Source organism: Helianthus annuus, chromosome 3, assembly GCF_002127325.2.
Source record: "Helianthus annuus cultivar XRQ/B chromosome 3, HanXRQr2.0-SUNRISE, whole genome shotgun sequence".
NCBI classification, from domain to species: Eukaryota; Viridiplantae; Streptophyta; class Magnoliopsida; order Asterales; family Asteraceae; genus Helianthus; species Helianthus annuus.
The window spans coordinates 161,184,321-161,208,848 of record NC_035435.2 but is presented as its reverse complement, the minus strand read 5'-3'; the positions used below and the strand labels follow the sequence as shown (position 1 = coordinate 161,208,848).

General features: G+C 34.3%; 2 protein-coding genes and 1 long non-coding RNA gene across 6 annotated transcripts; all 3 read left to right on the top strand.

The window, feature by feature from the left end:
- The first annotated feature begins 226 nt into the window (after positions 1-226).
- Positions 227-3,957, top strand: LOC110930242 (putative E3 ubiquitin-protein ligase UBR7). 4 transcript variants are annotated; one of them, XM_022173518.2, is made up of 6 exons: positions 227-384; positions 520-603; positions 2,188-2,346; positions 2,473-2,733; positions 2,797-3,408; positions 3,639-3,957. In XM_022173518.2, the coding sequence occupies exons 2-6, from the start codon at positions 523-525 to the stop codon at positions 3,723-3,725; spliced, it is 1,200 nt and encodes a 399-aa protein (XP_022029210.1). In that variant the 5' UTR covers positions 227-384; positions 520-522; the 3' UTR covers positions 3,726-3,957. The 4 variants fall into 4 exon arrangements, with proteins under 4 accessions (XP_022029210.1, XP_022029208.1, XP_022029207.1 ...); XM_022173516.2 differs by having other exon boundaries at positions 231-380; XM_022173515.2 differs by having other exon boundaries at positions 236-292.
- A 1,597-nt stretch (positions 3,958-5,554) lies between these two features.
- On the top strand, positions 5,555-5,854 carry LOC110932318 (putative ripening-related protein 1). The gene has a single exon (XM_022175662.1). The coding sequence runs from the start codon at positions 5,555-5,557 to the stop codon at positions 5,852-5,854; it is 300 nt and encodes a 99-aa protein (XP_022031354.1).
- Positions 5,855-18,763: 12,909 nt separating this feature from the next.
- Positions 18,764-23,041, top strand: LOC110930241. Its single transcript, XR_002587721.2, has 2 exons — positions 18,764-19,249; positions 22,397-23,041. It is a non-coding gene; the product is annotated as an uncharacterized LOC110930241 (long non-coding RNA).
- Positions 23,042-24,528: the final 1,487 nt, after the last annotated feature.

The window sequence follows — 24,528 nt, the reverse complement described above, 5'->3', positions numbered from 1 at the left end:
TTTTAGTTTCGGTAAATCCGAACCAATACGGATACCGTACCACATAATCTTTGTGTACCACTACATGTTTCACGAATCAAATTTACTAGTAAATGTATTACGAGTTTATGACATTAGCAACTTTTTGACGTAATCGGTCCGGACCAAAAATTTTAAACGGTCTACCAAAAACCGATTTGGATTGGGCTTACTTATGGCGGGAAAATTGCACTTTACCCCCCTTTTTATATCAAGCCCTAATTTTCATCTTTCTTACTTATCTTCTCACGCTTTCGGTATCTTCAAATTCACGGTATTTCTTCACCAGTTTCGTACAGATTATCGATCATTTCACGTACCAGATCATCCACACGCCAACGCTAGATTCCTTTATTCCATAAGCAAGTTTACTTTTTTTCTTTTTTATTAAAGTACTTAGGGTTTTATTCGAATACCGTACGTAATTCATCAGTTCATTTGCTAATTTTGTAACCGCTTGTTGGTTTACAACTGAGGGTTTCTGATCTTTGTTGTTTGTAGAACATGGCTGATGCGTTTGAAGAGGAAAATGAGCAGACGGTTTCACTGAATGAGTACCTTGATGAAGTTGAAGATCAGGAACTTGTAAGTGTTTTTGATTTTGTGATTAATAATTAGTTTTGGTGTAGATGATGATGAGGTATTAGTATGAGATTAGGTTATTGTTTGTACATACGTCAAAATTTATGGAATTTTGTGAAAACCTAATTTTTAGGGCAAATTTATGCAAAAATGTTTACGATTTTTTTATTGCATTTGCTTTTAATTACAGGTAAATGGTTGATAAGCATAGGTTTTGCAAAATTGTTGGAAATTACATGTCAAGCAACAAATTTGTGATATTAGGGGTTCTAGGGTATGTTTGGTACGGATGTTTTAGGAACCTTTTGGAACATGAGTTTCTGTCTTTAAACATATAGTGCATGTACCCTTTTGTCTTTTAGATATCAACGCCACCACATGATGCATGATTAACCCTCCTCAGTTTTTAACGTTATGTAAATCAGTTTCATCATTTAAAATTAGTAAAGCAAGCGGGGCGCATTTAGTGGGTTTTAGATGAATTTGTTAAATTAAAGTATTTACTATCGCTGGTAGCAAGCTATTACTATGGTTGTCTACAACAAAATAGCATGAACAGTGATGCTGTATTGGGTAGGTTATCTAAATGTTGATATTGACCCAGTGGTTGGATACTGAAGGTTTAGTGAAGTTTTGACAGAGCACATATTCCATCTGAAAACATAGAGGAAAAATAACTCTAAAGAAGTACTTGATACAGTTACACAGAGGGTTGTAAATGAACCGAACGAACACGAACAAGGTCATGTTCGTGTTCGTTCGTTAAGGAAATTAACATGTTCGCGAACTGTTCACGAACGCATACCGAACATAAGTTTATGTTCGTGTTCGTTCGTTAAGGAAATTCAGTTCTCACGAACAGTTCGTGAACACTGGTCTCGAACACAAACGAACACAAGCAAATAAAAACGAACGAAAACGAACATTTAACTTGAAAATAAAAAATAAAAACATTGGTATCCTTAAACATTATATAAGTAGTTAAACACAACCATCAAATCAAATGATAAATCAAAACACAAGAAGTCTACTACACTACCAAACAATGAATCAAGTTTAACTAACTTAGACATAATTATCCCAAAAAATGGTTTAGAATGTCCAAATTTTAGCTAACTTAGAAAAAATAGGGTTTCAAGTTTTCAATAGATAAAAGGTTTATATTTATTATTTTTTTTAATATAATCAAACGAACGCGAACGAATATGAACGAACGTAACCGAACATATTACCGAACGTTCACGAACGCAGTTGAACGAATGAGGCCTGTGTTCGTGTTCGTTCACTAAGCTAACCGAACGAATTTTTTTGTTCGTTCGTTAAACTAACAGAACGAACATATATGAACTTCCCACCGAATGCTTCACGAACTGTTCGCTGAACGTTCGGTTCGTTTACAGCCCTAGTTACACATTTTAAATGATGAAACTGATTTACATAACTTTAATAACTTTCTTCATTGTGTTGTTATCTTATTTACGAATCAAGGACTATCTTCTATGAAACTATTGTTTATTTAATCACATTGGATAATAAGTTATGCATGATTGTTGACTTACTTTTTGTACTTTTGGTTTCTCACTAAAGGAAGCAGATCTAGTTTTGGGTGGCGATGAGGGAAAGGAGTGCACGTATGTCAAAGGTTATATGAAGCGGCAGGCAATTTTCTCGTGCTTAACATGCGTTCCAGAAGGAAATGCCGGTGTTTGCACCGCATGTAGTTTGTCTTGCCATGATGGACACGAGGTTCTTTCTCTTTTTCTAACATTTATATTTGATAACCTTGTATTTTAATATAATAAAACAATATCTTTATGACATATATGTTTCTGAACTGTAACTTTTGCTTTGATTTTATTTTAACGCGATTAGATTATTGAACTTTGGACCAAGAGAAAGTTTAGGTGTGACTGCGGCAATTCAAAATTCGGAGAATTCTACTGCAAACTGTTAGCAAGCAAAGATATCGAAAACGAAGAAAACTCGTACAATCACAACTTCAAGGGTAAGTACTGTACCTGTGGTCGCCCGTATCCCGATCCAGACGTTGAGGAGCAAGTAGAGATGATTCAATGCTGCATGTGTGAAGATTGGTTTCACGAAGAACATCTCGGTCTTGATTCCACTATTAAGGTCAGCATTCTTAATTACATCGCTTTACAAATACGTGTTTGGTTATTTAACTTTTAGTTACAGATCCCGAGAGATGAAGACGGAGAGCCTCTGTATGAAGATCTTATTTGCCATATGTGCTCGCCAATCTGTTCTTTTCTGACCCTGTACCCGAAAACAATATTTGCCGCACATCAGGAACCAAATTCCGCAACTCCTTCCAAAGAAAAAGGCGTTATGCAAACCGCACCTTCTGCCGCTGGATCTTCTACTATGCCTGAAGATGCATGTTCAGAGCCTCTTACTGTAGAGCCTGCTATACCTGATAATAACTCCAAAAGTGTGGGTGTTGATGATAAGGGTAAGTCTGATGCATGTCGTCTTGGTGTTGACCTGTCGTCTGCTGAGTTGACCTCGGAGAAAAGTCAACCGATGTTTCTTGTTAAGAATTGGAGGGAGGTGCTATGTGGATGTCAGAAGTGTTCGGATTTCTATGTTAAGAAGGGGATCAGTTTCTTACTTGATAAGGAAGATTCAATTGCGGAATACGAGAAAATAGCGAAGCAGAAACGGGATGAGAAAATGCAGCAACAAGAAGGGGCGGAATTGAATTTTCTCAGCAATCTTGGGCATGTGGAGAAAATGGAAATACTTTCCGGTATTGCTGACATGAAAGATGAGATCCGTTCGTTCCTGGTATGTTAATGTTTCCAAACCATTAATTTATTTTATAGCATATAATGATCGAGTAGACGAGTACCATGTCATGTAAGCTTGAATTACATTGTTGTCTGGTTTAGTTATGCAGTTTGACTTTTAAGGTCAGATAGACACTACTTTCTCATTTATTTTTTAAAGAGTTACAAATATAGTTTACGGCTGAGTTATTATTGGTCTGATTATTATTATTTTTTAAATGTTTACAGCAATCCTTTGATGGATCAAAACCGATCACATCTGAAGACATCCACCAAGTCTTTGACAACCTTAAGAAACGTCGACGAATGGAGTGATGTGGCAGGCAGCAACCAAATGCATGGGTGGTCTCTTTGGTTTGGTTGATAGATAATGTTAATCTTAATGTTAATTTGCACTTTGAAACTAAGGTTTTTAAGTCGTTTCTCGTATCTATAACGACTGGACTGGATCCTTGTTCAGACATGCTATGTTTGTTGGATGTGTTCTTGACTTGCAAGTTAAAAACTTTGACTTTGATCTGCTTTTCGTGTATTTACATTAGCAGTATTTCTAATCTTGTTACAGGTTTGCAGTAATTTCTATTATGACATCTGAGATTATTTATTTATCAGAAACATCATTTAAAAAATTAATAATTGTTATGAACATTAAAAATTTAATAATTTCTTTCTATAAGTTTTTTTTTTGAAACAACACGAGTGTTCTTACGTAGAGACGGCGATCAAGATAATTATTTGTTTTCAATATTGTGAAAATACAATAGCCAACGAACTGTTTATGTATTTTTAATAAATTGTAGTTATTTTTAGTGATTTTCATAATTATAAGTACCTTGGTTTTAAAAAGCGCGTAGTGATCTGATGCGTTTTGATTCCAAAGCTGATGCGTGATGTGCCATGTGTGAAGCACATGTGTCAGATATGCAAGGCGTTCGTTATTAAAAAAAATACCAAAATACTATTTATAGGTAGTATTTTAACCTGTTTACTTTTTAAACACTAAAATATATGATAATCTCATCTCTAGTCATATATGTTCTTGTTCAACCATCAATCAATCAATCAATCATACCCAGTAAAATCCCACAAACAGCAAAGCTATTTGTAGGGTCTGGGGAGGGTGAGATGTAGGCACACCTTACCTCTACCCCTAGGGATAGAGAAGCTGCTTCCAGTGAGACCCTCGGCTCCAAAACACTCAGGAAAAAAATAAATAGAACATGAGGTGTGTATGTGTGTATGAAGCTACCAATGTAACATGAGATGCGAAAGAGTAAAACAAGACAAATATGACAACACAAAACAGCCTATACACATGGTTACATATCTACGGCCGTACACTACACCTAAAAAAACAATGGTCTAATTTGTTTAAATACAAACCAATTGCTCAATCGATTGTCAGATTAGTTCAATCAAAATTGAAAAATGTAGACACAATGAAATCAAGGTCCAATTTGTTCAAATACTAGTCAACTGCATAAACCGCTACTTTAAAACGCATCATGTGATGCACACATTATGTAATTGCATCCATATCACTACATCACATAATGCGACCATGATGCACACATTTTAAAACCAAGATATGTGTATATTGTTTATCTTCCGAGATTATAAACACATAAATTTTGTTTCTGTTTTTCAAGCTTATAAATATGTAATAAATTTCTGAAAACACCAAATTTATGGTCTTTTCTTTAGGTATATAATAAATTAGAATATGCTATAGCACTTTTTGATTGTGATAATATTTTTGCAAAATTAGTTAAACCTCGAGTCTCAACCTTAAGATTTTTGTCTTTGCTGTTGGATTTTTTTTTTTTTGTCAACCTAGCTTTGTTATTTTCATGTATTTGCATTCGGCTTTTGCCTTGTATTTCTTCCACAAATTCAACAATGTTTGAGACAAGAACACCTACCCTTCACTATATAAACAAATTTCCTACAATTCCATTCTTCACATCCAGCATCAAAAGACAAAAACATAGGGTATGAAGACATCTAGAGTTGTCTTTCTTCTACTTATCACCTTACTCATCTCATGTATCGAGGCTCGATACAAGCTAAGCGAAGGCAAAAACACAAGTATGAGCCAACACTACAAACGGCCACTCTTTGCGTCCACGAATACAAATGCTGTTATGACGTTGAACAACTTTGAGAAGGGTGGAGATGGTGGAGGGCCGTCTGAGTGTGATGGAGAGTACCACTCAAATAACCTCCTTATTGTGGCATTATCGAGTAGGTGGTACAATCACGGACAAAGGTGTTTAAACTATATTAATATATATTACAAAGAAGCAAGTACACAGGCTATGGTGGTGGACGAGTGTAGCGGGTGTGGTGATGATATTGTGGATGCATCTTCTGCCGTGTGGGTCGCACTAGGGGTGTCTCAAAGTGATTGGGGAGAAACTGGTATTACTTGGTCAGATGCATGATGCAATTCAATAACCATAAGCTATTTTTTTTTTTTTAAAAACATGTAATAAAGAGTCATGTTTGGTTGTAATGAGTCTTAGTGTCATTTTGGGGTGTCTGACTTATAATTGCTTGAAATGTGTTATAAGAGTTGATAATGTGTCTTAATGAGTGTATTTTGGTAGAATGACTAATACTGACTTATATTTGTCATATTTGGTTTTCTAATACATATAGGTTAATAATGTATAGTTTTCTAATATATAAACAATAATGTGTTATAAGAGTTGATAATTTGTTTCAGGTGGGCTGGGGTATTACCGCAATGGGCCTTCAGGCGGTAGATTTCTTTCCCCTGGAATTGTGGGTGGGCTTGGTCACCAGCGCTGTCTATGTACGTAGGTCATGGGTGGTCTTTCGCCAATGTGTTTGCCTGGGTGGCCGGGCTTCTAAGTATTCGTTGGCAGTTAAAAAAACAAGTATAAAAATGTAAATCCCACTTTCCTTTTTCTCATTTTTTTTCACTCGCATTTTAAGCCCAGTATGTCAGCCCACATAGTCCCGGCCTAACAGCAGCCAGCAGGCCCAGCTGTTAAAATCTTTTAAATGCCCAACTAATAAATGGAGTTTCTATAACTTTGTAGATTGTTTTATATTTATTTGCTTATGAAAAAATCACCTAGATAGAAATAATTATATTGTGCCGGTGAACCCACTTGCCGTAAGTGTAATCAAGTGGCTTGACACTAAAGCTTTCCATACTAGATCGAATATTTTTGTTTCTTTTGGGAGTAAATAAATTATTTCTAGTGTTGATCCGAAAGTAATTGGACATGCGTTAGAAATAAGCAAATACGAATTCATTTGGGTTTTATGTTATACAAAAATTAAAGAAAAAAAAAAACAGTTTTTGAGGCTAGTACAAAAGGATTTTTTCCTAGGGGTGTAAACGAGCTGGGCCAAGCCCGAGCTCGATTGGGCTCGAGCCCGGCTCGGTTCGAGCCTACTTATTTGAGATCGAGCTCGGCTCGCGAGTAAAACCCAAAGCTCGAGCTCGGCTTGACTCGAGCTATTTTGAGAACAAGCTCAAACGAGCTAAAAACTTGACTTGATCCCGTTTCAATATCGCTTAAACGAGCCAAAGCTCGGCTCGAGCTCGGCTCACCAATGTTATCATCATTATTATTATATTATATATAAACAAATAAAATGTTGTTTGGGCTCGTTTAGGCTCACGAGCCTAAACGAGCTTTGTATTTCAGGCTCGAGCTCGGACTCGATAACTAAACGAGCTCTATTTCAGACTCGAGCTCGGGCTCATTAAAACTCGGCTCGTTCGAGCTTTTAACCGAACCGATAACAAGTAGCTCTCAAGCCTCTGGGCTTATTTACACCCCTATTTTTTACATATGCTAAACAACTTTACTCTGAAAAATTCTTTGTATAACTTCACTCCATTAAATTATACAACCCACGTGGAGATTTCCTGTCTAAATTATCTTATTGTTCCACCATAACATACTATGATCTATTGTTGAAAAAAAACTATATTAGTGATTTTCTTTCCGTAATTATTTGTAAGCAGCATTTTATTGATTATAATAAGTTAAGAGGCCCGTTACAAATTATGTCACTCCGTTATCATGTTGACATCATTTTGGAGGATTCTAGACTCTATAGACCATTTCAACTTATTTTAATAAGTATACTGAATAAAAGGAAGAACAATTTGTTGGAAAATTAGAATAATGTGAATGGAAATTAATTTAGTGATAATTTATGGGACTCTTCATGGTGACAAACTCTTGAGTAGAGTTTTTATGTCACTTGATTAGCTTTTATTAGAGTTTTTATTTCTCTAATTAAATACCTAATTAAGTGAAACTTTACTAGAGTTTTATGTCTCTAATAAATCACCATTTAAGAGAAACTTTTCATAACTCACATCTCTTGTAAAAATAGTAGGCTTTGTGCCTCATTTTGAGATAGAGAAAAATGCTAGAAAAATACAAGAGAAGGGATACAAGAAATATACATGAATATATGGAGAGTTCTTGGAAAGGAGAAATATTTGGAGACCCATGTGATGGGTACTTAGAGAAATATGTTTTCTCTATACGATTTCATCACCTTTGTATCATAATTTTCCACAAGTTCTAACACTACAATTACCGGATGTAACCTTGGGCCCGTGAGCCATCTCCGGCAGTACAGACTGCTTCGGCTGTTGTACCCTGGGAGACAGACGCGTCATCTTTAGTAGAGGCGCGCAATCTGTTTTAAGGGAAGCGTGTTGAACACGTGCCTCAACCAAATTCGTCAACGTTTTAGTGTGCTCTTTGTTGCAGTCAAGGAGTATTTTTCAAGACTCAAGATGATGAATACTCGAGTCTAGGATGCTATCAAGTGCGCGTGAAGGACCCACCAGAGATGCGGCTTGAATTAAGATTGGTATATATAATTATATTTATATTCTTTTATTTAGTTATTGCAACCAGTATTGTACCATGATATTTCCTAAGAATAACGAGAGTCTCGTTACGATATATTTTGTAATTATATTTTACAAAAGGTGAACCTATTTCCTACAAACTTAAAACAGATTTCATGAGATTGTTGCTACAATCTTAAAACCTTATTTATAAGGATTTTGGGTTCACAAAAGGATTTATAATAATAAAAAAATATATTTTTTTTTAAAGATTATGATCTTGTAAATATTTGCTTTTGGGAAATATGTATGTGGTACAACTTGTTGTGTTTGGATTTCTTGAGATTGAGATACAATCTTAAATCCTATACCGCAGTACAAAACGAATGGTTTTGGTTCAACCGTTTGGTTTTTAAACGATTTTGGGAATCGTTAATTTTTCTAACTTTTGTGTTAGATCGGGTTTATTAGTGTAAACCATACGTTTTTTGTAAACGTTAAATTCTCTAACATGTGTGTTAGACCGGAATTATTGGTGTCAACCATACGTTTTTTGTAAACGTTAAATTCTCTAACATGTGTGTTAGACCGGAATTATTGGTGTAAACCATATGTTTTTTGTAAACGTTAAACTCTCATAAGTAGAGTTTTTTTTTATTACTTTAAATAAGAGTTTTATGTTAGTTGATTAGAGTTTTATGTCTCTAATTAAGTCTCTATTTAAAGTAGACTATTCATCCACCCATGGATTGATATGAACAAATAAGTCTTATAATGATTTTTGTAATCATTTGTCTTCTAACATGTGTGTTAGAAACGTTCATGAAACGCGTTAGTTTGAAGCAATTTTTTAATTGTTTTGTTTCTAACGGTGTATTAGAAATGACTTATTTATTTGAACCATATATGTGTTTTAGCAAGTCGAATTAACATTTTGTGGAAATGTTAATATTTCTAACGTGCGCGTTAGAATTTCTTTCATTTTAACATGATTGTTGAAAATGGTTAAAATACAAATGCTTTGAAATGTTTTATGTTGACATTTTATATAAGCAATTTGTTATAGCATTGTTTTAATGCTTTGTATGATTTAGAAATAAAATGTCATACATTGAAGTTAATGGTTGATTGGCTTCAAGGAATTAAATCACCATAAAGTGATGGTGTGGTAGTTATATGAATTTAATGAAATTAAAATCATTTACTAGACTCTTCATATGGAAGATAAACTCTTAAGGAGAGTTTCAAGTCAATTTATTAGTTTTTATTAGAGTTTATTTCTCTAATAAAATCTCTAATAAAATGAGACTTTTACTAGAGTTTTAATGGTGACATTTGATGAGTTTTATTAGAGTTTAAATATATAATTATTGAGACTCTTAACTCTTCATATGTGAAACTCTTGAGTAGAGTTTTAATGATAACATTTGATGAGTTTTATTAGAGTTTAAGTCTATAATTATTGAGACTCTTAACTCTTCATATGGTGAAACTCTTGAGTAGAGTTTTAGTGATGAAATTTGATGCTTTAATTTGGTCATGTTATATATATAATGACTTAAAGTTTTCTAACATGTGTGTTAGAAAATGTGTATCACCAATACGAGGTTAGAGATTGTTCATAATGGACATAAATGTTTTATGTAAACATTTAATTGCCTATGTGTGCATTAAAACTGATGAGAAACAGTTTATTTTATAAACTATATCTTTGGAAAACGTTTTATGTAAACGTTCGATTCTATAATGTGCTTGTTATAACATTTTTTTTAACATGTGTTAAAAAAAAAATGTTATTTGGTGAAAACAACTTGGTGTTGTTGTGAACAAATTTAATTGTTCAAGTTTACTACTTAAATGTAGTATTTGTAACAACTTGGTGTTGTTTTAAGCATAATTGTCCAAGTTTAAAGTTTCAAGATGAAATGGGAAACTTGTACTTACAAATGCATGGAGTCTTATTGAGGGAGTACCTCAAGACACGCCATGGGACAATATTGTTGAGAAGATTTCGGTCAGATTATAAAGTGTTGAAGATAAAAGCACTTTGCTATTTGATGTCTACATATTGTCTATGCTTCCGTTTAAATTTCAAAAGTGATTGCCACTTATGATTTAGTTTCCAATGTATTAATTTTATTGTTTTATGTTCAATATCTTCGGATAACACATGCAATTTTTTACAAAGAAATAAATCACTAATGGTTGTGACGTATAAATTATTTTTGTGGAAAATAATTATATCGTCGGTTATACATTGTTTAAAAGAATATGATTTTAAACGGATAGCACATGAAAAATACTTGGACATAAACAACTTGAGAGTTGTTACATTGACTAAAAGTCAAAGATGAAACATCAAATGTATAACCACATCATGAATGAGTAATGAAAGAACGTAGTGAGTGTATTGAGATGAAATACACTAACGACATTCATGTCGCATACTTCATTAGAAGTCATTGAAAAATTCACAAGTGTGAATTCTAACATATGAAAGTAAAAGTACTATATGTTATTGTATACCTTTAATAAATCTTGCGAGATTTATAAGTAGATGCGTCTACCACTTGATTATTGTTAGATCTATATGGAGATTTTACATTCATTAGGAGAGCATCCTAAATATACATATCTCCTAATGAATAACAATAGATGTGTGCAAATCATTTATGGCAAAATTATGAATGCCATGTTGTTGAGTGTCGATCTAGTTAACTCTATCTCACACATAATAGTGATTGTAGACAAGAAACATTCATCTTGTTGGTGGTGAATGTGTTCAACAAGTGACTTGGATTAAGACTTATGTTTAAGTACTTACGAGTCAATGGTAGATTGTTGGAGATCAAAGGTAATCAAATTATGTTCCTTAAATGAATGATGAAATTTAGCTTTGTGCTATATACAATAATTTGTGAGACCTTCCTAAATATTGATGTTTTAGGATTATGAATAAGTCTCATTATTTTGTCTTAACAAGGGATGAATGTTGCAAAGTGATATTATGATATCCTTAGGGCTGTGAAGAATCAGAATGATGCATCTTCTGTTCACATGCTAAAGTATTGTAGTCTAAAGCATGCTAGACTAGTACTTGGTTAATTATGGGTCTTGATGGAGACTAATTAACTCTAAACATTCAAATGTGTATGAACACAAAAAGAATTTGTGTATGGACAAAGTTGAGAGAGAATTTTCATTCATTATAAGGAAATGACATGTAACTTTTAAAAGTTTGTTCGAAAAGCTAATGAGGAGAACTCATTGTCTAAGCTTATTCTAGATGTTAAATTAGAATTATTCTAAGTTGGTGACAAACTTATGACAATGGCATGTGTTGCTTTGGTCAGCTCGGAAGCTTGTGTAAGCTAATGCAATATGAGTTGAATTCACTAATACAATAAGGTTGGTCTTGTTCAATCATATGTGTATAAATGTCGCCATAAGTGGTGTTACGGAAATGTTTATCAAATGGCAAGAAATGTGGGGGAGGAACCATTTAAGAAACAACCCTATAAGGGTATGTAGAAATGGTTCTCATTAACACATCTAAATGTTATCCAATAACACTTAAATGTGGGGGGTGTCTTGCATTTGTTTTTAGCAATAAGGATTTTGTAATCCAATCTAACATTGCAAATAGACGACTAAGTGGAGGACACAAAGGTCGTAGTGTATAATGGAGATGTGTTTGCCTTAAATGATACACGTATCTTACGAAGACATATGTTATAACCAGATTCAGATGGCCACTGAGGTTATAGTCTTAGAAGTTGACAATAGGCAAAATTAACTTATGAGTTAAGAACACATCATGACAACTGATCTCAAATACGCAAAGTTATTTGCTAATGTTATGGATCCAACAACCTGAGGGTTTATTAGAGATCAAGTTGTGGAATGGGACTGAAGCCCTTAAAAAATGAAGTTCATATGATGGAAACCTAACTCAGTAGACTGGAGATCCCAAGAATTGAGTTCAATAGGAAAACCTAATTGTATGAATAAGCGAGGTCACTGTGGGGGAATAACCCTACGCATTTAATAAGGTAGTTTATTATAAAGATTAATAAACTTCCTAGTCCATTCCTAAAAGTGACAAGTGTGAGGCTAAGCATAATATGTGGTAAATGATTTGGATAGATCACGGTAACCACAATGCTTTTAATGATCTAAGGAGAATCACCTATGTTAGAGAGAAGTGGGGTCGCTTCGAATGGAATTGAGGGCACAATTCCTAGAGCTCTCGCAGAACCAGGAAAGTGTTCCACGACCATTATTGGACACGACTATGAGGAGATGACCCGGCTAGGGAGAGTCTTGTGTGAAGTGTATTGTCGTCTACACAAACGGCAGACGAGTTCAAAGACATCGAGATCTACTCAGAGCTAGTGGGCTAAGTGCATTTCATGAGCGAAGGTTCAAAGGGTAACACCTACCTATCGTATGCAAAACTCAACTGTCGAGGTTCCATTGGATTTTTGTGTGTTTTGATTAATCTCCATTCATGTGGGGGATTGTTGGAAAATTAGAATAATGTGAATGGAAATTAATTTAGTGATAATTTATGGGACTCTTCATGGTGACAAACTCTTGAGTAGAGTTTTTATGTCACTTGATTACCTTTTATTAGAGTTTTTATTTCTCTAATTAAATACCTAATTAAGTGAAACTTTACTAGAGTTTTATGTCTCTAATAAATCACCATTTAAGAGAATCTTTTCATAACTCACATCTCTTGTAAAAATAGTAGGCTTTGTGCCTCATTTTGAGATAGAGAAAAATGCTAGAAAAATACAAGAGAAGGGATACAAGAAATATACATGAATATATGGAGAGTTCTTGGAAAGGAGAAATATTTGGAGACCCATGTGATGGGTACTTAGAGAAATATGTTTTCTCTATACGATTTCATCACCTTTGTATCATAATTTTCCACAAGTTCTAACACTACAATTACCGGATGTAACCTTGGGCCCGTGAGCCATCTCCGGCAGTACAGACTGCTTCGGCTGTTGTACCCTGGGAGACAGACGCGTCATCTTTAGTAGAGGCGCGCAATCTGTTTTAAGGGAAGCGTGTTGAACACGTGCCTCAACCAAATTCGTCAACGTTTTAGTGTGCTCTTTGTTGCAGTCAAGGAGTATTTTTCAAGACTCAAGATGATGAATACTCGAGTCTAGGATGCTATCAAGTGCGCGTGAAGGACCCACCAGAGATGCGGCTTGAATTAAGATTGGTATATATAATTATATTTATATTCTTTTATTTAGTTATTGCAACCAGTATTGTACCATGATATTTCCTAAGAATAACGAGAGTCTCGTTACGATATATTTTGTAATTATATTTTACAAAAGGTGAACCTATTTCCTACACAATTTTGATAATATCATATAATCAAATAATCAGTTGGACTATGTTTTACCTTCTAGGTTCTAACACACTTGTATATTTCTCTCACATTCACTCTTGATAAACCAACACTCTTGATTGATAAATTTAAACGAAATTAATTTAAATAGATACAAGTGAATTAATCATAAACTCAAAAAGTCATTCAAAGCGTACTTAAATAACATGTTAGTCTATGTAATAACAACATTATATATAAAAGTTAAATTATGTTGTTATTTAAATAATGAAAGCATATCATAAAAAATATCTAAAAAGGGTAAAGTGAAAGTCTGGAGTAATTAGTGGCACCATAAGCAAAGTTTGTTTTCTTAAAGCAATCAAATTGTATCCAGCTCACATATTTTTACAACATATTTTGTTAATAAAAACTACAAAATTTACAAATATATTAAGGGTTATTAGATTTAAATAACCCTAGTTTCACATGTTGGCTACCAAGATTCTTAACTAACGATTTGTCATCAACAACTCTCAACTTTCAACTTATTTTACTGTGTCATTCCTAAATTAATTGAATCCTAACCCAGTTAATTATTGATAACCGTTCTAAATTCTTTGTAAAGAATTTTTAGATATGTGAGTATATTGTTATGATGATTTTTTTGACCCATTTTACAACCACAATTAAGCTAATTTATTTTGTTACTTTGACCAACCTGACCTTTAAAAAAAAATAAAAGTACCCATTTTAGACAAACGGAATCTCTATGGGGGTAAAGAAGGTTAAAAAATGAGTAAACTGCAATTTTGGTCTATGTGGTTTGGGCAGTTTTGTCATTTTAGACCGAATCTCAAATTTTTTAAATCTGGATCCATGTGGTTTCACTTTTATTGCCATTTGAGTCCGAAATTCAAAAACCCTCATTTTTTACTGTTCCAACATGCCTATTTTGTCTTTTTGTGCAGGGACATTTTGGTAATTTGGAATTATTATAATACATTAAATACCATAATCTTCTTCTTCAGACCAACTTATTCTTCACACCAGACCATCATCTTCTCCACCCCCACTGCACCACCACCATCCACACCGCACCCCCACTGCACCATCACCATCCCCACCGTCGACGGCACCTGCAACCACCCGTCACAACCTAACCGCCTGCAATGACCCGTCACACCCAGCGACACCTTTCAGATCTACGGTGTGGGCTACAATCGGAGATGCTTTGTGATTTCTTGAGTCCTCACAGAGTGAAAACTACCACAAAAAACTTGAAAACACACCAGAAACATATGATTTTGCATCAAAACAACCGCATCCGATACAAAAACTGTCAAAAGATAAAACCCTAAAATCCTTCATCAGTCGCACACCCTTTCTCCCTCATCTGATCAGAACCCTTCGGTCGCCAGAGCACCCCCCGGCCGTCGTGCATAACCACCTCCACCATCTTCAACCTCCAGTAGCCTAACATCATCATTAACCTGTTATCCAGCAGAACACCGAAATCAATCTTCAGAAAAAATGAAAAAGGATGAGAGAAACAGAGAGAAGTGTTACCGGTAAAACAACTCGTCGGACCAAAAACCGTGTCGCCGCCGCCGTCGCCGGTGTGGCTCCGCTGTCTCCCCTGCCCCAGTCTCTCTCTCATCGTCGTCACTCTCTTTCTTCGCCGTCACTCTCTCTCTCTCCGTTTCTTCGTCGTGCCACCACCAGACGGTGGTGGTGGGGGTCGGCCGATACACAAATCAAAGGGAGGGGTGGTTTAGGGGGTTTGGATGTGTGATGAGGTACCAGAGAGTGAGAGAGGGTGTGTAACGGAGGATATTTATTTGAGGGGTTTTTAATTAAGAAAATATTTTAATGAAATGTACTTGGACAAATATATCACTGCACAAAAAGACAAAAAAGACATGTTGGAACAATAAAAAATGAGAGTTTTTGAGATTTGGACTAAAATGGCAACAAATGCAAACCACAGGGACTCAGATTTAAAAAGTTTGAGATTTGGACTAAAATGACAAAACTACCCAAACCATAGGGACCAAAATAGCAGTTTACTAAAAATAAGTAACAAAAACTTGAACTTTATGAGCTTCTTAGCTGTTCGAACGACCCTTTGATGAAAGATAAACACTTTAGTTAACTCAAACAGACTGATTTTACCTATAAATAAATTAATCACAGAGGTTCATGATTGTTAAGTAGCATTAGAAAAGTAGTTAAATTAAAATTCATCTTAAAATTATAATATTAATTGTTTGACAAAAAAAAATGGGCTATGACAACACTGAACTTTTTTTTTCTCACATAATATTCAACATCTCACACGCAAAACCCTCAAACATTGAAGACTATATATATTATTGTTTTCCTGATATGCTAAAACTCATGTCGTGACATCACTATTATATTTTTCTGTTTTTAAATATATGTATCCACAACCGATTAAGGTTGCAATTTGGTCACTCACCCTTTGATATAAAAAGTTTAATATTAAAAACTATATATATAAACAGATTTCTTTTACGTTAATTTATTATACATAGTAAACTCAAGTATGTAAACGTCATTCATATATTTATTTAAACTATATTAGCAGTTATTTTTTAGTATGTATCAAAGTTTATCTACAGTAAATATGAAAAAAAAAAACATACATAGTAACAGAAGGGACAAATGCAACGATAGTCTAACTAAAGAATGACATACATAGTGCTAGGGGTGTAAACAAGCCCCGAGGTTCGAGAGCTACTCGTTATCGGCTCGGTTAAAAGCTCGAATGAGCCGAGCTTTAACGACCCGAGCTCGAGCCTGAAATAGAGCTCGTTTTGTTATCAAGCCCGAGCTTGAGCCTAAAATACAAAGCACGTTTAGGCTTGCGAGCCAAAACGAGCCAAAACAAAATTTTATATTTTTATATATAATATAATAATAATGATGATAACATTGGCGAGCCGAGCCTTGGCTCGTTTAAGCAATATTGAAACGAGCTCAATCCGAGCTTTTAGCTCGTTTGAGATTGTTCTCAAAATAGCTCGAGCCGAGTCGAGCTTTGGGTTTTACTCGCGAACTGAGTTCGGGCTCGGCCCGGCTCGTTTACACCCTTACATAGTGCTTCCGAGTTATAAAGAGAGTGAGATAGATGATTACGTAATCGTCTTATTCATCACATTTTAAGCAAAATATATAAACATGTATGACATTTACATAATTTTCTACTTAAAACTAAAATGTTCCTATAAATAGTCATAGATTTAGAAAAAATAATAATACAAATATCAAACTCTTAAGAAACAATGATTTAACGTAAGAAAACTAGCGTGATTTTGTTATGCAAAATATTTTAACTTGGTCTTGCTGGATATAATATTAATTAACTGAATAAATATTTGAGTAGCTCTTAACTTAGTTACAATTTTTTTTTTATGCGTGACCCATAATTAAAAAAAAAAATATTATACGTGACCCTAATGTAGATCGAGTAGAGAGTAGATATGAGGTAGTTGTGATCATTTGTGTGTATATCATATACGAGTCATTGACTCGTCGTATTCAATTATTGGTTTAGTGGATTTGCTTCACCATTTTTTAAGAAATATAATAATATATATTTGATTTTTTTTTAGAAAACAAGGTCGTCGAAAGAGTTAGAAGTTAGTAGAAATCGAACCCAGGACTTCATTTTAAGAATATTTTACCTTTGAAAATGACTGAAATTAAAAGAAATTAAAGTTATTACTTTATGTGAAGAGTTGTATTAGATTCTAATTACCATGAACATATTCCTGTTCTTCAAGGCGTTATTTTAGTGAGTAATTCAAGGATCATTCTATACGCACCCCCCTCTTCCTGATTACACTCCCCTTTGTGAGAGGAAAACTGTCGGTCCCATGCAGGCCCCACCTGTAAGTATGTGAGAGGAGGGGGGTGAAAAAAGTAAATAGGGGGGTGTAGAAAGTAGCACCCTAATTCAATAGTCTGCTAGATTACTTATTCAAAGTGTTAAACCGCCCGTAGTGGGGCGTGATTTAAAAAAAAAACGCCCTAAAACGCCCCCACCCCCATTACACGGGGCGTTATTAGGCGTTATTTTTTGAAAAAAATGTTGCTCGCGTTATAATGAAAACGCCCAAGAACCTGCCATGTTTCCTGCCATGTTTGACTTGAAGGGGCATGTGGCCAATGGGATGTCTCCATTGTTTGACTAGCCTCTTTGCTTTATTATTTTTTTTTATTTTTTTTTCAAATGATTGAATGGGGGTTATTGGCATAATGCCCCAGTACGCCACTTTTGCTATAATGCCCCAACGCTGACTAGGATGCCACGTGTCGGATAATGCCCCATGGTAGGGGCATTATACAAACTTACCACTACACATGGTCTTAGAGCAACGAGAGTGCATTGTTTCAAAAGCTCTTAAAACTACAATAACTAGTTTAATACCCGTCCGGCGAACGGGTACTTTAACATAATAATCGGACAAAGCTAACATTTTATAAAGTGTACACAAAATTAGACGGTGTAGAAAAAAAAAACTCACTAAATCAAATGCTTAAGCTTGACAACTCCCAACTAACTTTCTTGATCCGAAAACAAATTTTAAAATTTTGAGCTCTGAGATAATGGGTTCTATGTTGTCGTTCACTCGAAACATCTATAATACTAGCCATTCCGCTAGACCAGAATTAAGGGTGAGCAGAAAAACAAAATAATCGAAAAAAGCAAATTGAAACAAAAACTGATGGTTCGGTTTTTGGATTTTTAATAAGCGAAAATTTCGGTTCGGTTTTCGGATAACCATTTTCTATAATTGAAAAAACCGAACCGATATGTTACAATAGTAGGCCTAATCCATATATTTTTTTAGAGTAAATTACAAGTTTTGTCCTTTATGTTTACATCAAATTATAAGCGCTATCCTTTTGGCCAAAAGTTTACAGGCGGTGTCCTTAATCTTTCAAAATCTTGCACGTTTTGTCCTTTAGACCAAACCTAGTTAGAAATCTCAGTTAAAAATTTGTCATGTGCAATGCACATGAGGGTAAAATGGTAATTTCCCTCTCAACCCCTTACACTTTCCCTTCTTCTTCAGTTATTTAAACCTGCTGTAGAGATCGAAGTTTAGGGCATTATTCAGAAACAAATCTGAAATTTAGAGAGAGAATCAGAGCTATTTGTAGAGAGAGAAAGCTCTGGCGACCACTCCGTCTTTGTAGAGATCGAAGTTTAGTTGCAGCATATTGTTGGTTGTGAAAATGAAAAAGTGCAAATCTGTCGTTATTGTTTGTTGCTGTTTGAACAAAGAAGACAAAAATTGCAGATTTTCAGTTTGATATTGTTGATTTGTCGAAAAAGGTTAGTTGTTTGAACGACCCATCCCTTCCCCTGCCGCTGCTATAAACACCACACACACACACATGCTTGAACGGTGACCACCGATACTAACATCAATCACCACTAAAACTACCACCCAATCTACCCACCACAATCATCAAACCACCACCCACACCCAGTAAATAAGATCGACAGAGGTGGTTTTAGAGTTGTTTACGAAGGGGTTCTAAGAGATGGTTCTCAGGTGGCCTCAAGCCTCTTTCTGCTATATATAAAAAAAGGTACCATCGAATTCTTGACCATTAATCAATGTATTATAATTATCTTTATTCGGATCAAACTCGTTCTTTACAATCTGATAAAAAAAAAGTTGACTACTTGATAGAGCTTACCATAACTACATAGCCCTCGGATAATCGGATTCAAGATCTGGGGATGTAACAGGTAACCCAGGTTTATAACATTCCCTAATGCAAAAACCCCAAAGCCCAGTTCACTGGAATGACACAAACAGTTTATTACAATGCTAAACACAAATCAATCAGGTTTCACCAAAAGGGTTAACACCCAAGAAGCCTAATTGATGAACCATAGAGATACAAGGGGATTTTGGTTTTGTTGCAGCTTTAAATCATTGAAGAAGGGAAAGTGTTAGGGTTGAGAGGGAAATTACCATTTTACCCTCATGTGCATTGCACATGACAGTTTTTAACTGAGATTTCAAACCAGGTTTGGCCTAAAGGACAAAACGTGCAAGATTTTGAAAGACTAAGGACACCGCCTGTAAACTTTTGGCCAAAAGGACAACGCCTGTAATTTGATGTAAACATAAAGGACAAAACTTGTAATTTACTCATTTTTTTATGTTTAAGTTTAAGTTGTTTAAGTATTTAACCAATGCTAGTAGAAATTATTAATTTTATTCTTAAATGTTAAGTATTGATGATAAATACATTAACATGTTTATTTACAGTTGAAATGATTTATTTATTGCTTCCAATAAATAACAAAATATAATATAAAATTAAATGATCTTCAAAGTATTATAAAAGAAAATGTCTTAATAAAACTTTAGAGATATTATAAAAGAAAATGTATTAATAAAAACTTTAAAGAAACATAAAAATAGATTAGAAATTTCGGTTTATGTGAACAATATTCATTAAAAAGGTTAAATATAATAACTTAAATGTAAACAAAGATTCTTAAATTTTAATTATACTTTTTAATTTTTGAATCTTACATAATTTTGTTCCAAAAACTAAAATAACTGAAAAACCTAATCAAACTGGTGTAAAAATCAAAACCGAAAAAACTGAAATTGAAAACCGACATTTTGGTATCGGTTTTGATTTTGCCTAAGAAACCAAACCGGACCATGCATACCTCTACCCAGAACCCCTTTCATGACCGATTAGACTAATGGTATGGGGGCCGGCTGAGGCCCGGCTAGGACCGGCGCCGGTCCCCCACACCACCCCCCTCATATCCGGCCCGGCTCAAGCGGCTTTCCAGAGCCGGGTTAGCCCATCCTCTCTCTTCTCTCCTAACACACATACATCTATACATATACATATATATATATATATATATATATATATATATATATATATATATATATATAGGATAAGGATCATGTGAGAAGTGATAGGCTAGTTGAGAAACTTGAGAAACATTCTGGACCACATATTTTTCTAAGCCTTTCGTAATATACACATATGTATAGTTTAAAATTGACTATATACATATGTGTATAACTCAATATACATATATGTATATAGTCAATTTTAAACTATACATATGTGTATATTACGAAAGGCTTAGAAAAATGTGTGGTCCAGAATGCTTCTCAAGTTTCTCATATAGGGTGGACTTCTCTTAGGATCCCTACCCTATATATATATATATATATATATATATATATATATATATATATAGGATAAGGATCATGTGAGAAGTGATAGGCTAGTTGAGAAACTTGAGAAGCATTCTGGACCACACATTTTTCTAAGCCTTTCGTAATATACACATATGTATAGGTTAAAATTGACTATATACATATGTGTATAACTCAATATACATATATGTATATAGTCAATTTTAAACTATACATATGTGTATATTACGAAAGGCTTAGAAAAATGTGTGGTCCAGAATGCTTCTCAAATTTCTCATATAGGGTGGACTTCTCTTAGGATCCCTACCCTATTCCTAAGAGAAGTCCACCCTATATGAGAAATTTGAGAAGCATTCTGGACCACACATTTTTCTAAGCCTTTCGTAATATACACATATGTATAGTTTAAAATTGACTATATACATATATGTATATTGAGTTATACACATATGTATATAGTCAATTTTAACCTATACATATGTGTATATTACGAAAGGCTTAGAAAAATGTGTGGTCCAGAATGCTTCTCAAGTTTCTCAACTAGCCTATAACTTCTCACATGATCCTTTTCCTATATATATATATATATATATATATATATATATATATATATATATATATATATATATATATATATATATATATATAGGGAGCCGCTAGAATGAGAACCACCTCGAGTTGTAAGAACCGCGAGAACTACACCCCACGGAGCGCCGTTCGCCGCGATTTTTTTTTACAAGTAGATGTGTGCATTATAAACACGGCCGTAAAAAATCACGGCGAACGGCGCTACGTGGGGTGTACTTTTTTACACCTCAAGTTTGGTGAAAAAAAAAAGAAAAAAGAAAAAAAAATAAAAAACACCAAACTTGAGGTGTAAAAAAGTACACCCCACGGAGCGCCGTTCGCCGTGATTTTTTACGGCCGTGTTTATAATGCACACATCTACTTGTAAAAAAAAAATCGCGGCGAACGGCGCTCCGTGGGGTGTAGTTCTCGCGGTTCTTACAACTCGGGGTGGTTCTCATTCTAGCAGCCCCCTATATATATAGGGAGCCGCTAGAAATATATATATATATATATATATATATATATATATAAAGGGGTTCAACCCCCACCCCCTGGATTCATCCCCTTCAAGCCGAGCCTACGTGGCGGCTCATCCCCTCTAAACCCATCCTCTCCATACCCTTTAGTCTTAGAGACGGTGTTTCAATTATGCATTATATTACAAAAACCTATAAAAAAGTAAAAGAATAATCAAAAGAGCACATTCAAACAGTATGCTATATATTAAAATAATAATAAACAGTTATTTTGAAGAATGGAGTAAAATATCAACCTTCCTTTAGCAAGTCATTGGCCTATTAAAAAAGGCAATTAAGTTTGCCACCTGCATACAACCATATGTTCCCCACATGCATTAGTTGACATACTCTTAACAACTCCTCAGATCTCTCTCCACATATCTTGGCTCATTATAACTTTTTGTGTGTGTTTTCACCTAAAAAACACAATTTCTTGAATACAGAACAAAAAGGGCTAGCTAGTTGTGTTCCAATTTCAAGAATATCATTTTCTTGATTTTGAATCTTTGAATCTTTGATAATGGGGAATTACATGGAGACATGCATTCAAAGAGAGGAAAAGCCACAACTACAACAAGACAAGGTGGAAGATATCAAACAAGATCCAGGAAAAGTAAGGGGTAACTACGGCATGGAACGTAGTCGAATGAGGGTAAAATTGGTATTAACAAAAGATGAGCTTGAGTGGCTGTTGATGCAAATGAAGAACAAACAAGGGAAAAGATTTGAAGATGTGTTGGGGGAGATAGAAAAGAGTAGGATTAGTGGGAAAAGTGTTGCAGGATGGAAACCTTCTTTGGAGAGTATTATGGAGACCCCTGAGGTTCATCATGAGATGATTAGATCATAAGATGTTACATGGTGAAGTTACTATTTTACCCTCTTCTTTGTTAAAGATCATGTATTTTTCACTCTTTGGGATGGGATCATGTCCAGATTTGTAATTATGTGTTTTGATTTGGTATTTTAGACTCATCTATCAAAGATAGACAAAATGTTTTTTTTTACTAATCTTTTAGTAGTAACTTATATTCACTATGGATGTATCATCAAATTATTTCTGGTTATGATTTGTGTGCATTTACTAATTTTTTGTCTTGTTTTCTCCAAATATAATAATATTATTATTGGGTAAAAGTAATTATGTTTTTATTATTTAGGTCAACATATCAAATTGGAATAAGGAGTAATACATTATCATAAATGGTTTTAACCATTCAATTATCTAATTATGAATTTTAAATATTCACTTTTATTTTAAACAACCAACATTTCGACAGTTCAAGAAGAGAATGAAATAAAGAAAGTGCTTCGAAATTGTTAGGACACGATAAGGTTTGTGGTTCTTTATTTTACTTTTAATAAAAAGGGCACCAACTTTTATTATCTGCTAATCTGTTTTTAGCCCCTAAAAAGCTTGAGTGGTTTTGCCAACACCATCCCTGGTCCGATATTACCGGAGATATCTTCCATTTTGAGATAGCATCGCCGGTCCTCTTCCACCGAAGATCTCTTCCAGCTCAAGTCTTCAACTTCTGAACCTCTAAAAAACAGTCCTACCAAATAATTGGTGTCTGGTTCAGTCGTTTAATAGAAAACAAGAAAAAACTAGCGGTTCAACCGTTGGTGGCCTGTCGGCCCATAACATGCGAACCAAACCGATAACGTGACTGCTTTAAATACCTTGAGCGTGAGAGATGAATTATGAACGACTTTATGTATGATAAAGTCTATCTCAGAAGGGCTTTAGGCCACACAATATGAAAGGGCTCAAACTCGTAATTAATGCTCTTAGTTGGATATCAAAATCAAATTAGAAAAGTCGAAGGGCTCTGCCGTAAATTCAAGTATTAAACTCGCAAATCAAATTAACACGGTAAAAATCATAGAGGTTAAACACAAACACTTCAAGTCAAAAAAATTGAAAGTTTTAGTAACTAATTGACAAATTGATATTTCTTAACTTTTCAAATACTTGTCCATCTAGGTTCTCTACACAAAATCATTTTCAGTGTATTTCTTTTGCCGACTTTGGACCCTTGAGATGTAAAAACATATTATAACTCAATGTTGCTTGTTTTTTTTTAATTTACACCGAGATAGATAGAAAAATAGTAAGAAGTGTTATTTGGTCACTTAAATTATACGGCTATAAAAGGTCAAGTTAAAGTGTATAAGATAGTAACAACTCAATTCTTTATTTCTATATTTTTCAAAATTAATAAAAAGGGTTAAACCGGCCCTTTTGACACGAAACAACTCTTATTACATGGTCCTAGTGATGACACCAATCTTTGGGACTATTCTTACTTGTGCATTTATTGTCTACCCGAATATCATCCAAGACATGATTAAATCATTAATCTAATTAGTTTTTGAAAAAACAGAAGGCTTGAAAAGGAAATTATAAACTAAAACATATAGAAGAAAATAAATTTCGGTCCATATGTATACTTTGCAGTCAAATTGATGCCTTGATGGGGACATAAAAGTATATAATTGGAATGGTAAATTGGATTTACGTGTGGTTTGACTTACCTTTTACCTTTTCAAACTAAATGAAGGAAAAACGAAT

Excerpts from the sequence above, each read along its gene's own strand:
- LOC110930242 (XM_022173518.2), top strand. The coding sequence starts at position 523 with ATGGCTGATGCGTTTGAAGAGGAAAATGAGCAGACGGTTTCACTGAAT. Across the intron at positions 2,347-2,472 it reads CTTGCCATGATGGACACGAG|ATTATTGAACTTTGGACCAA; the intron begins GTTCTTTCTCTT and ends TAACGCGATTAG. Across the intron at positions 2,734-2,796 it reads GTCTTGATTCCACTATTAAG|ATCCCGAGAGATGAAGACGG; the intron begins GTCAGCATTCTT and ends TTTTAGTTACAG.
- LOC110932318 (XM_022175662.1), top strand. The coding sequence starts at position 5,555 with ATGACGTTGAACAACTTTGAGAAGGGTGGAGATGGTGGAGGGCCGTCT.